Source organism: Neovison vison, chromosome 9, assembly GCF_020171115.1.
Source record: "Neovison vison isolate M4711 chromosome 9, ASM_NN_V1, whole genome shotgun sequence".
In the NCBI taxonomy this organism is placed as follows: domain Eukaryota; kingdom Metazoa; phylum Chordata; class Mammalia; order Carnivora; family Mustelidae; genus Neogale; species Neogale vison.
Genome location: NC_058099.1, coordinates 20150837 through 20164430, shown reverse-complemented (window position 1 = coordinate 20164430; position 13594 = coordinate 20150837). Strand labels below are relative to the sequence as shown.

The window sequence follows — 13594 nt, the reverse complement described above, 5'->3', positions numbered from 1 at the left end:
TTTTCCACCTAGCTCAAAACACAGCTTGATAACTAAATATTGGGGGAGGATTTTATTGTAGATTGAAAGTCAGGAATCCTGAGATTTTTTTTTTTTGCTTTTCCGTTTTATCCTTCAGTGATGTATTCAGATTTTTGTTGTTGTTAATATGCTTCTTTATAAATAATTGGTAAATCCAATGAAGTGGAAGGCTAAGGAGAAGAAGAGAAGTGAACGGTGGAGGTTTTAACAACAACAGGAAGGTTAGCCTGGAATGAACATATTCACATAGTTTTTTCTAAAACCAGAAATCGAGTGAATCGGTAAATAGAAAAATTTTGCTGAGGTTCCACCTGTCACTCATCATTACTAACCCATCCACAAGTTCCATTAATTGCAGTTGGTTTACAAATCAGGAAACTTGATTCCATAAAAAGGCACAGAACAGCCACTTTATAGACCTTGACCCCAATTCTGAGAGACAGTGACGTGGAGCTACGTTAGAGGAAACAGTTCTTGGACAGCAGCAAGTGGTTCAAGTTGGCTGTGGAGTCTAGAGAAGCTTGAATAAAGCAAAGACAAAAGAGCACAGCTGGTGATCAAACCACTTTTTTCAGATTACAAATCAAAACAGCAAATGGTATTGCTGTGTTGCTGTTTTTTATTTAATCTCACTTCAATACCCATTTTTATTCTGGAAGAAGCTTTTCTTGGATCTTCTTAGATTAAAGCTGTTGAAGAAACCAGACTAACACTAACCAACTGCCACATTACCTCCTGTAAGTAGAATTTCTCTTTTAGAGAGAGAGAATGGGTTAGGAGTGTTTGATTACTATAGAGGATCCTTTATCCAAATACATAGGGCACATCAATGGAAAGTCAAGTAGGAAGAGAAAAGAATATAATTGCTTTTATTTTTATGCTTTAATAATAAGTCATACTTATAGATATCTATAGATCTATATATATCACTGGAGTTCGGCATCTTCCCTGGAGCAGGCTTTTAGTAAGCCGAAGGGCTTACCAGAATTAGTTTGAGTTTGTGCCTATGGTATATGTTTGCACATTAATCTGCCAGATTTGTACCTTCCTATTTGTATACTATTGAGCAAGCCTTGCCTAGGATTCCATTACAAGAAATCCATTGTCCACTCACAATGAAAGGAAGTAGATTCTATTCCTCCTCTATTTCCTAGTATTTTTCAATGTGAAATTTATCCTACAAAGATGACACTTCAGAACAGGTGCATACTTTGAAACGTGTTCTAAGGATTTATACAAATGAATTATTGGGCCAGCGATTTGTGTGAAGAGATTTGATTACATGTCTTCATTTAGCAGGTGTCTCTGACTGGTAATGAAGTACCTGAACAATTAGGAAACTGTGGGTCTTAAAAACTGTTGATGGGAAGAATATGTGAAAATAAATCAGGGATACTCTAGGGTACAGATCTTAAGTAGTTTGTGGTGCTAAGATTTGCTTTTTAAACTGACCTTTAGGCGCTCCTAGGTGGCTCAGTTGGTTAAGCATCGGCCTTCGGCTTAGGTCATGATCTCAGAGTCCTGGGGTCAGGCCCCATGTTGGGCTCCCTGCTCAGCGGGGGAGTCTGCTTCTCCCTCTTCTGCTCCTCCAGCTCATGCTCACTCTCTCTATCTCTGTCTCTTTCAAATAAATAAATAAATAAATAAAAACTGACCTATACATGTCTTCTTATGCCCAAAATGAAAAATGATAATTGTTCAGTCCCCTTTTTAGGTTTTAGCCTTGAGGCTCCTTGGAGAAAGACTGTAGGTCTGGTTCATCTCTGTATCTCCCTCAGCCTTTTACACCAGAAGACACTGCAAATAATCACTGAATTGATGGCCAGGATTCAGGTTGATAATGTGAAATGAAGTTATCCTTTATGGTTTTCTTTTGCTATAATAACTTTCCAAATCTTATTGGAAGAGAACAAATTGTGACTTCTACTTGAGTGTCTTCATGAGGATGTATTCTGTCTTCCTGACTGGCAAAAGTCTTTTTATTCTTACTTTGCTGCACTTGCCTAGCTCAAAAACTGTAATCTGTCATCACTCAGATACCAGGGATCTCTCCATTCTACCCCGATTCTTTCACTGAAAACTGCTGCCCCCTTACCATTTTTCCCATCATTGAAATTTTATGGGTGCTGTCGTGTTGATTATTTTTGTGTGGTGTTTTTTATTCTTTGCTATAAAAACTTTATGGACAAAGAGGCTATTATGTATGTCCTTTATGTCCATGGTATTAATAATACCAGATTGTCAAGCTCTGTAATTACGAAGTAATATAGTGTCTGCCATGAAAGTTATTTACATTCACAGTTGAACTTTGATTCTCCCTTACTGATGCTTTGCCTTGTCCTTTACTAGAAATGCAAGCCTGTTTCTTGAGCTTGCTTTCATAGAATCATGAGATGGGAGATTGAAGAGGGGGAGCTAGATGGCTGAATAATTATGCTTTTAAGTTATATATGACTCCCTGGATCTATATAGATTTCCTGTCTAAGGTATGCCTCTTCTGTACCTCTTAGTGATGTTGCCATATTACCTTGTTTGTTTCCTTCATCACACTAATCACGCCATGAGATTGCTCTGTTTACTTTCTTGTTTTTCTTTCCATGAGTCACCTTGTTTATCTTACTCACAGAATTATTAGCTTTTAACTCAAGAGTTTGGCACATAGTAGGAGCTTAAAATATTTATTGATGGAATGAGAGGCACACTCAGCTTATGAACATGAATACCTACTTGGAATTTCTTTTATTTATTTATTTATTTATTTATTTGACAGACAGATCACAAGTGGGCAGAGAGGCAGGCAGAGAGAGAGGAGGAAGCAGGCTCCCCGCTGAGCAGAGAGCCCGATGCGGGGCTCAATGATCCCAGAACCCTGGGATCATGACCTGAGCTGAAGGCAGAGGCTTTAACCCACTGAGCCACCCAAGTGCCTCTGGAATTTCTTTTTTCTCTTCTTCTTCTTCTTCATCACCTTTTTTTTTTTTTTTTAAGAGTTTTTTTAAATAGACTCTACACCCAGCATGGAGCCCAACTCAGGGCTTGAACTTCCAACCCTGAGATCAAAACCTGAGCTGAGATCAAGAGTCAGAAGCTTAACCAACTGAGCCACCCAGGCATTCCCCGCTACTGGGAATTTCTAAATCCCTCTTTCCTCCACAAACTAGAGTCAAGGGACACATAAAGAGAATTCACCAACACCTGCCTTTCCACCCTCCTCAACTTTCCACTCCCCACCCCCACACCAGCTACAGACATTTTTGCTACTTCGTTTTTGTCCCAGATGGACTTTGCAATAAAGCAGGGATGTGGTAGTAAAGACATAAGGCTGAATATGCAGTTATCTGGACTTAATTTAATAGAGAACATTCAATTTATACCTTGTTTTCAGTGCTCTTAGCTCTAATGCTGAGCTGGGGTTGAAATTGTATCTTCTGAGCACACTGCTTGCCCAGGGCAGTAATAGACCTTTCCTTCAAGTTTAAATTAGCCAAAGGTTGATTGTCCTGTATGTGAAAATGTATTCTTAATATCTTGATTGAACACAGGCCATCCAATTAGGTGAATTATTTGAAGCACTTGCTTTTTAGCTCCTGACATTTAGATTAGAAAGCCTTAGAGCAGTTAAATTTCATTAATGGCATCAGTTTATCCTCTATTACAAATTATCTGTTTCCTGGGGCACCTGGGTGGGTCAGTGGGTTAAAGCCTCTGCCTTTGGCTCAGGTCATGATCCCAGGGTCCTGGAATCGAGCCCCATGTCAGGCTCTCTGCTCAGCGGGGAGCCTGCTTCCCTTCCTCTCTCTCTGTGTGTGCCTCTTTGCCTACTTGTGATCTCTGTCCATCAAATAGATGAATAAAAAATCTTAAAAAAAAAAAAACTGTTTCCTGCAACCCAAAGAAACTACTTTTCTTCTCCTTATCTTAGATTTATATTTGAACATTGGCCACATCTGTTAAAGGAAAGACTTTGCAGAATAAGGTTTATGTCTCTGAAACCCTAGGTGCAAATCTCTTGTGCCACTGTCTCCGAAGGTAATCCCTGCTAGATGAAATCCCACATAAATAAATAATTATCAGGAATCAAAATTTTAGAGGCACCTGCCTGGCTCAGTTGGTAGAACATGTGACTCTTGATCTCGGGGTCATGAGTTCAAGCCCCATGTTGGGCATAGAGCTTACTTACTTGTCTTTTTCAAGAAGCATCAAGGTTGTATACTGTGAACTTATTATACATAATTCTTTTTCTTAAAAGAATCTTCTGCTGACTCCACTTTTCCTGGAAACCTGGACCATTCCCACCATAAAGAGATAAGCCACATGGCTCACAACACAACAGTGCCTTCTCACCATCATCACCCAACCACTTCAGCCTCCCACTCCCACTCCCACGGTGGGGGAATGGGCGACATGATGATGGTAAGTGCCACAGGAGAGGCTGCCCTTTTACACCCACTTGGGTAATAGAAATAATCGAGTTTCAGGACTGGCAGGTTATTATCTTTAAAGGTCAAGTTTACCCGTGAGGAAAACCACAGATAGACTCAAACAAGACAAGTGATTTGCCCAAGATCATGCAGCAGGTTAATTTCAGAGTCACACCAGAACCAGGATTTCTAGGCCTCTGCTGTATTCCTTCCTTTCAGAATTGACCCTTTTCTGAATTAAGTTCTGGTTTACATGCTTTGTATAGAAAAGATAGTACACTTACCACGATGAGCACTGGAATGTATAGAATGGTCGAATCACGAGATTGTGCACCTGAAACTTATATAACACTCGTGTTGACTATACTGGAATGAAAATTAAAGAGAGAGAAAAGGTTGGGTTTGGGAAGGAAGCAAGGGAGAGTACTTGTGGAGGATGTCTGCTGTAGGAATGCTGAGATAAAGGAGAAAGCCTCCTACTTCAATGAATGTCTCTTATTATCCCGATCTGACCCTTTGAAATGCTCTCAGCTTCTTGATGTGAAATTCTCATGTAGAATCTTCAGTCCTCTCTGACTGACTTGTTATGGTTTACCGGCAGCATATGACCTTCTACTTCGGCTTCAAGAATGTGGAGCTATTGTTTTCTGGTTTGGTCATCAATACAGCTGGAGGTGAGTAAGCCGCCCTCATCAGGTGGTATTCAGAGGGGACACTCACATAAGAGACAGTGACAAAGAATCAGGAAACCTGGCACCTCTTCCTCCCGTAAGTACTGAATAGTTATGGTTATAATACATAATCATCTTCCTCTTACCTACCCAGAAGGTAAGGATACACAATGCTACAGTAAACCTCTCTTACAGTTCTACAGTAAACCTCTCTTAAATAACATGTATATGTTATAGGGGGCGTGGGTGGCTCAGTCAGTTAAGCATCTAACCCTTGATCTCAACTCAGGTCTTGATCTCAGGGTTGTAAGTTCAAGTCCTGCCTTGAGCTCCATGCTGGGGATGGAACCTACTTAAAATAATAAATAAATAAATAAGATGCATGTGTTTTAGAGTTTCTGGAAAATAATTTAGATACCAGATAAGAGTCTTTCACAATCCATTTCCTTTCATCCTTTTTTTGAGTGCTTCCTTATTTGGTAAGTTATTGATCCTGGACATAAGACTATAGTCAAGTTAAAATGATATAAGAAGCATTTTGGGCAAACAGACCACAAAATAACCCTGGGTGGAAAACTGTTGATCAAGTACAATCCTTCCATTTTACAGAGAAATTAAGACTCAAATACTGAAATGATTAGTACTAAATCACAGTGTTGCTGTGTCAGAGGTTGGACAGGGACCTAGACTTTCTAGATCTGCCCTCTCCAGTGCTCTTTCTAGCAAACCATACTGGTCTATCTCTTTCCTGATTCTTGGCATGGCTCATCTTACTGTCAGACCTACTTTTGGGATAACTGATACCCATTTTTGTGTGTCTGTAATGATGAGTGAGCATGCCTTACGTTCAAATTGCACAAGCTCCATTGTCAGTTGGACTGTTTTAAGGATCAGGTCTATCTTTGGAGCCACAAAATCAATTTGGGGAAAGAGGGGGGGCATATAGTTCATGTAGTGTGTTAAATCAGCAGTTTGCGTATATTTGTAGGATTACCAACACTTCACAGTATGAAAGACTTAGAACTGAAATGTCTGAGGGCACCTGAGTGGTGCAGTCAGTTAAGTGTCCAACTCTTGATTTTGGCTCAGATCATGATCTCAGAGTCCTAGGGTTGAGCACTGTTGGGCTTCGCGCTCAGCATGGAGTCGGCTTCCCCCGGCAATTCCCCACTCCTGCTCGTGCTCTTTCTCTCTCTCAAATAAAAATAAATAAATCTTTAAAAAAAAAAAAAGAACTGAAATGTCTGTTCAAGAAATAGTACTTTAGGGGCAGCTGGATGGCTCAGTGGGTTAAGCCTTTGCCTTCAGCTCAGGTCATGATCGCAGGGTCCTGGGATCGAGCCCCACATCAGGCTCTCTGCTCGCAGGGAGTCTGCTTCCCCCTCTGTCTTTCTCTGCCTGCCTCGCTGCCTATCTGTGATCTCTGTCTGTCAAATAAATAAATAAAATCTTTTTTTAAAAAAATAGTACTTTGTGTTTTTTTAATTTTATTTTAATTCTAGTTAGCTAACAGACAGTGTTGTATACAGTGTAGTGATTTAACAATTCCATATGTTACCCAGTGCTCATCACAAGTGACCTCCTTAATCCCATCACCTATTTCACCCACACACCCCCAACCCCCAACCATCCGTGTGTTCTCTATAATTAAGTGTTTCCTGATTTTTCTCTCCCTTTTTTTCCCCCTTTGTGCAAGGAAATAGTCAACACTTTAACGTGATGTTTTATTCCCCTTTTGCATATTCTACATTGTGTCATAACATGCCAATTTATGACACCAGGTAGCCAGACCTGAAGGTCATTATCGTTCAGATGATTTTTTTGTGTTATAATCAAAAAATGAATATGTTCTCCAGTAGAGACAATGGTTTTCTCTCTAACACCATCTTCACTCTTCTGTCTGTCTCTCTTGTCTGTCTGTGCAAGTAGAAATGTAGCAATATAACGTATTCGGAAATTGAGAGTAGCCCTCTTCTGTGTTGTCTCTCTAGCTTGGACAGCAAACCGACTAGTGACTTCGCATATATGACCGTACCACCATCTTTTCTTTCCCCACTTAGAAATGGCTGGAGCTTTCGTGGCAGTGTTTTTACTAGCCATGTTCTATGAAGGACTCAAGATCGCCCGAGAGAGCCTGCTGCGCAAGTCACAAGTCAGCATCCGCTATAATTCCATGCCCGTTCCAGGACCAAATGGAACCATCCTCATGGAGACACACAAAACTGTTGGGTAAGAAGACTGAACAGATCCAGACGGAAGTTCTGGAGGGCTGGACGAGTTAAGCACCAAAGCAGCTGTTTATTGGTAATAGCCCTCTTGTTGAGTTAGTATTGATTCTGCATGATCTTGGTGAAAACCGTCTCTGGAGGCTTGGGTTGTGAATCCTAAGCAGGCCAAAGGAGGAATGATAGGAACCCTCCTGAGCTCGAACATTTGTTCTGAATTGTAAGCTTGGTCACTGTGGAAGAATGTAAGGAGTTTATATTTTTAAAATATTTGCCCAAATTGAAAATAAAATAATAATAATAATAATAATACACACATTAAAAGAAATTCAGGTCAGGGTATAGAAGAATGGCAGAATCCATTTGATTCTTTTCTATAAAAAATTGCACCCCCCAGCTCTATTTTCATTTTGTTTACAGTATAAGATGTACAGATGTCTGTATTCTGTCAACAAAAGCATTTGGATGACTGCTAGTTTTCCAAACTACAGGAATCATTTGGAAAATTAGATTGGCAGATGCCTTTTGGGATTTTTTTTTAATTAACATATAATGTATTATTTGCTTTAGGGGGACAGGTCTGTGACTCATCAGTCTTACACAATTCACAGCACTCACCACAGCACATACCCTGCCCAATGTCCATCACCCAGTCACCCGCTTTTTGGGATTCTTGAGTTTTAATAGCAGTATAGGCCTTAAACTGAATTGTAGTTCAAGGATTCCTATGGACCAGTGTGCTGCTTTCAAGTAACCACAGTGTTATTTATTCCCATTATAACTCATGAGCTTCTTGAGGCCCAAACGTGTGACTTACTGGAGGTGACAGAACTAGCGAGCAGCGAGGGGCTAGCCAAGCTTCCTGAAGCCTGGTTAAGTACTTTGTTTTGTACCCACCAGCCCTCAATTCTCTTTCCATTCTTTAGAATATGAATGTTGCCAAGGTGGAAGTCCTGAACATGTTCAAATAAGTAGGAGAGGGTTTAGGGCTTTCCTTTTAGAAGCCAAGGAAGAGGTAAATTAGGAGATTAGTCCTCCTTCCTCTCCTCTCCTCCCAAAGGGGGTTCCTCCTGCTGATAATGAACCATATCTGGCCAATACTTAGTATCCAGGCAGCCCCATCATGTTTCATTTCCAGAGACCATAAACAACGTACGTAAGACACAAGTAGCCATGAGTTGTCGGGATGGCTGTGAAGGAGTCTGGTTCAAGCTGAGCTCCTAACCACAGCTGCTCCCCCTTTCTCCCGATCTGCAGAGCTGCCCGAGCACTCCTAAGGGTCCCTGATGGTTATGTCCCTGTTTACTCTCCAGGCAACAGATGCTGAGCTTTCCTCACCTCCTGCAAACAGTGCTGCATATCATCCAAGTGGTCATCAGCTACTTCCTCATGCTCATCTTCATGACCTACAATGGCTACCTCTGCATTGCGGTAGCAGCCGGGGCCGGCACTGGGTACTTCCTCTTCAGCTGGAAGAAGGCAGTGGTCGTGGACATCACAGAGCATTGCCATTAACGTTAAACTCCATGGTGCGGCCTTATCGATTGCAGTGGGAAGCAGTTCAAGACTGAAAGACATGATTCCTACTCCAGTCTTCCCTTCTTGCTCCTTATCTCCTTACACACACACACACACACACACACACACACACCCCTTCTCAACAGAGGTTTAGCCTACAGTCTCTGAGCTAAAGTGATAACCTCCCTGGTTTTTTTTCTAATGAGCTAAGATTCCCTCAGGAGATGTCCTCCATCCCCCATCATCCTAGATCCAAATTATATGTTCTTGTCCAGGTAGCTTTCTGTTCAGTGACTTGATCACCTGCTTCCTTTTGAATCTCCTGTTTTATTTGGAGAATAGACAGAATGTGAATTTGGTGGGTTTTTTCTCATGGAGAGAGATTCACTTCAGCTAGGCAACTGAGGGAAATTCTTGTCCCACTAAACCCGGAACCCAAACTTAACATTGAAAAGTGAGTCCCAGTCTTTGTATGCAAGGAGTATGAAGTACATTGTGCCTTTCGGTGTGATGTGTGGTACTGAAATCTTGGTAGTTTGCAGAAGGGTGGTTTGAGACTAAATATGGGCCTGGAGCTTACAAAAGTGTGTGTACATTCTTGGGTGGCTGACTCATCGGCTTGTGTTCCTACTTAACATTTTGATCAGAATGAACCTGTCAATCAAAAAAAGAAATGATGACAATCAATTTGAGAAAAATAGAAATAGATATTTTAAAATAAAACCATTGATATTTTACTTTTGGTACCTTGGATTATCGCAGCTGAATGAAGCAAAAGAGTGGGAATTGTTTTCTTTTGTTACTGTCTTCACATGTTGGCCTCTAAACCAGTGGTTTTTAAACCTCAGCCTGCATCAGAATCACATGGAAAGCTTGTTAAAACACTAGTTTCTGGGCCTCAACCCGGAGCCCCAAAATTGGCATTTCTAACAAGTTCCCAGGTGATGTTCCTGCTGATGGCCGGGGGACCACACTTTGAGAATCTCTGCTTTAAACTAAAGAAGTGTCACCAGGTGAGGTGAGCTGCTTGGTACTGGGCACAGGAATTTGAGTTGACGATTTGGTATGTCTAAGCTTCACTCGTGTACTAAATACCAGCACTCATGCTGGTCAATACTTAATCATTCCACAAACGTATTCAGCTCCAGGTTTGTGTACGTGTGCCCAGGGCCTGTGCCCAGAGTAACTTTTATCAGTATGTATGAAATCACTAGTCTTTAATTTTAAAGGTCTGTGGTTTCTTGGAAGTAGCTTGAAGATTGAGGAAGACATTTGATCTGCAGTATAAAATCACCCAGTCATGGGTCAGAAGGGCAGAAGCCCAGCCCTCCCTTTGGAGAGGTTTAGGGTATGGTCTGCTGATGGCCAGATTTTCCTCAGGGCCCAGCATCCATGTCCACACCAAGCAGATCCTCGTCCTCTCTGTGACTGTCTTTGTCACTCTTGGGGGTTTCAATAGATCACATGTGGCCAAACTTCTTTTTCTCATTGAAGAACCATACTGGATTTTTATTATGTTCTGTTGTGAGTTTACACTACAGTCTGGTCCCCAGTCCAGACAACCTGTGTGAAGTGACTCTTCCCGTGTTAGTCTGTTAATCCTGCCCTCCTTGGTGCTAGACTCCAATCGTGCCTCAGGGCAGAGGACACAACACACAACTGTTCTGTTGGCCTCTGTTGTGGTTTTGGAGTTTGTACGTTCTCTCTGGGTGCCAGTTAAATATTGGAGAGCAAGGAATGTGTATTTCCGTGGCTTTAAACCAAGAGAAGGTTACAAGCTTACCAGATCAGGGGTAAAATCTGAGAACCAACATTTAGAGTTTTGTGCTTTTCTCTCATTCCAACCCCTTGTGGGGCTGCTACTTCGCATGAGCACGGTGCATGACGGGTAGTGACAGAGTCCAAGTTATTGGACTAGTGACAAGTCCCAGTTATTATCTCAGAAGCCAAGGAATAAAAAACCGTGCGAAATAAAAGAAGACTCGATGGAATAGTGACCCTGGTGCTTGCTCTCTAGAAATCTTGGCCTGAGCTGCTATAAAATACCCTTTCAGAAACAGGACCTTATCAGTAAGGTAAGAAAAATCAAGGCCAGTTCAGACAAAATGCTGTGAATTTGAACCTCAATGGAGAAACATCAGTCTGGGATAGGTTTTCAGTGTTTATGACAGTGTCACAAAAAACCTGAATTCCAGCAGTTCTTAGATTACGTTGCCAAAGGAAGAAGTTATGAAGGAGAAAAAATTTAAAGCTTAAATTCCCTCTTTCTTGAGCTCTTGGATTGTGATAATGATCTCATTGACTTTCATTTCTGTATCCCTGTTGATTTAGAATTTAGTGCCTGACTTCTTTGTTCTTTTGGATCCAAAAGAACCAAGATCCAAAAGATCCAAAATCTTTTCCTCCTTCGCTGTTCACATGTCTTAGAAACCTGTATCCCCATTTCTTTGGCCCCTTATTCTGCTTTCCTTTCCCTTTATTTCAGTTTAATCCCATGTGTCTAGTTTATGAAATCTCCCTAGCCCTCCTGAGGCAGTGTAGATAGATACCAACCGGAAGTTGTGAAACTTAGTAGAGACCTGACGTACCCTTCGGGGAGAAATTGTCCTGTTGGAATTGCTAGAAGGCTGGTAAAGGGCTACCTACTGGTTCCATCTGCAGAGTCACAGAATCTTAACTGCTATCTCCAGTCTATGTTGGAGGAACACTCAGTCCCTCATTGCCCACAAATGGGGAATACTCTGTGTCCACCAGGGAATTAGAAATTAAGGTTTCTTCACTACTTCTATGGTAGGGCTGTCTGGAATTCTATTTCAGACTGTGAGGCTCTGGGCTTGGGTTCTAGCCACAAGGGGTTTCTTATATAAGGAGCTGGAAGGGGAGGGGGCAGGGGTTACACGTTCATGTCATTTCATTTTGATCCTGCTCTCTCCAGCTGCTTCTTTCAGAAGAGACATCTAAAGATACAAAGTCTGCATTTGATATAATGCCTTAATCACTGAGTCTACAATTCATGTTGACCATTTTAGATTGTAAGCTCCTGGAGAGCAGTATTGCTGTAGTAGGAATATTTTAACCGTGTCATATGTAACAGAACAAAATAAATATTTTGATTTTGTGATTCTACGCATGTCTTTCTACCTAGAGTGATAGCAGAATAAGTGGTCTCTTCATTGGCTATTACCATCATTTTTTTTTTAAAGATCTTATTTATTTATTTGATGGAGAGATACAGTGAGCAAGAGAGAGAGCACAAGCAGGGGGAGCAGCAGAGGAAGAGGGAGAAGCAGGCTTTCTGCTGAGCAGGAAGCCCGATGCAGGGCTGGATCCCATGAAGGCAGACACTTAATGATTGAGCCAACCAGGCACCCAACCATCAATTTTTAAGATGTCAGTCTTTTAAGTGGCAAGATCCCTTTATGTTTTCATCTCACTCTCCTCTTACTCTACTTAAAATGACAAGCTTGAGGCACCTGGGTGGTTCAGTTGGTTGAGTGTCTGACTTGGTTTCAGCTCAGGTCATGATCTGAGGGGTCATGGATCAAACCCAGGTGTGGGGCTCTGTGTTCAGTGGGGAGTCTACTTGAAGATTGTCTCTCCCTCTCCCTCTGCTCACTCTCTTTCTCTTTCAAATAAATAAATCTTTAAAATGACAAGCAGAAAATTCCTGCCCACAGGTACTGTCCCCATGCTTTAATAAAACCACCTTTTTGCACCAAAAATAAATGAATAAATAAAAATAAAAGTGATGTGCTAGGGGGCCCTGGGTGGCTCAGTCTAAGGACCTCCCTTTGGCTCAGGTCATGATTCTGGATTGAGCCCCGCATCTGGCTACCTGCTCAGGAGAGAGCCTGCTTCTCCCTCTTCCTCTGCTGTTCCCCCCGCAACTTGTTCTTTCTCTCTGTCAAATAAATAAAAACTAAAACAAAAAAAGAGAGAGAGAATTTTTTTTTAAATGGTAAGTTAGTACTGCAAGATCTACATGACCTTTTGCACAGGAGTCAAGGGTCTTCATGAAGCAGCAAATCTCTCAGTTTACCAAGAATTCTAAAAGCTAACACATCATATCATACAATCACTTCTGTGGTTATGCTGTCAGGAAAGAGGCCCTGAATTGGGCCTCTAAGAATCTCCACTGCCAAGCCTCGAGATGAGCATTGGCCCTGTCTGTCCCTTCAGTAATGCCAGAATGCTGGTGTTATTTGCCCCTCCTGCTGGCCCCCAGAAGGCATCTTACCATCCAGTGTCATTCCTATTCTCCTCCATAGTGTAGAAATGATGAGCAGGGACTTCAGAGTCAAGCATGTCCGGGTTCAAATCCTGACTCCCCCGCTTATCAGAAGTGTAACCTTGGGCAAGTGATTTTAATAATCCCTAAACCTTAGTGTTCTCATTTATAAAAATGCAGTAATAGCACCATTTTCAACTTAGGAGCAATATCTATATAAAGCACCTAGCACTTAACAGGCAACCAAACCATAGTAACTTTTTGATTATTTTTACTCCAGCTTTCAGGAAACTAAAGGTAAGCTCTTCCGGGTGAGTTCAATACCTCTTCACAAGCATTTGACGATCTTCTAGACATGCACCCTATGACCTGAGGAATAAGAGAACCCATGCACGTAATTTCAGTTGTGTCTGAAAGGATTTATAGCTGTCATAGGTAGTAGATAAGGGCAACAAATAAGCCCTTATCTAATTTGGCAAATGTCTCATTCTTTATAGTTAAAATAGTAAG

At 41.5% G+C, this 13594-nt stretch overlaps 1 protein-coding gene across 2 annotated transcripts in view; it reads left to right on the top strand.

The window, feature by feature from the left end:
- The window catches only part of SLC31A1 (solute carrier family 31 member 1), a 40191-nt gene extending 28209 nt beyond the window's left edge, over positions 1-11982 (top strand). For both annotated transcript variants that reach the window (XM_044265102.1, XM_044265103.1), the window contains exons 2-5: positions 4271-4434; positions 5044-5116; positions 7174-7342; positions 8652-11982. In XM_044265102.1, coding sequence (XP_044121037.1) covers positions 4336-4434; positions 5044-5116; positions 7174-7342; positions 8652-8853 — 543 coding nt within the window. In that variant the 5' untranslated portion in view covers positions 4271-4335 and the 3' untranslated portion in view covers positions 8854-11982. The remainder of the gene's footprint in view (positions 1-4270; positions 4435-5043; positions 5117-7173; positions 7343-8651) is intronic.
- Positions 11983-13594: the final 1612 nt, after the last annotated feature.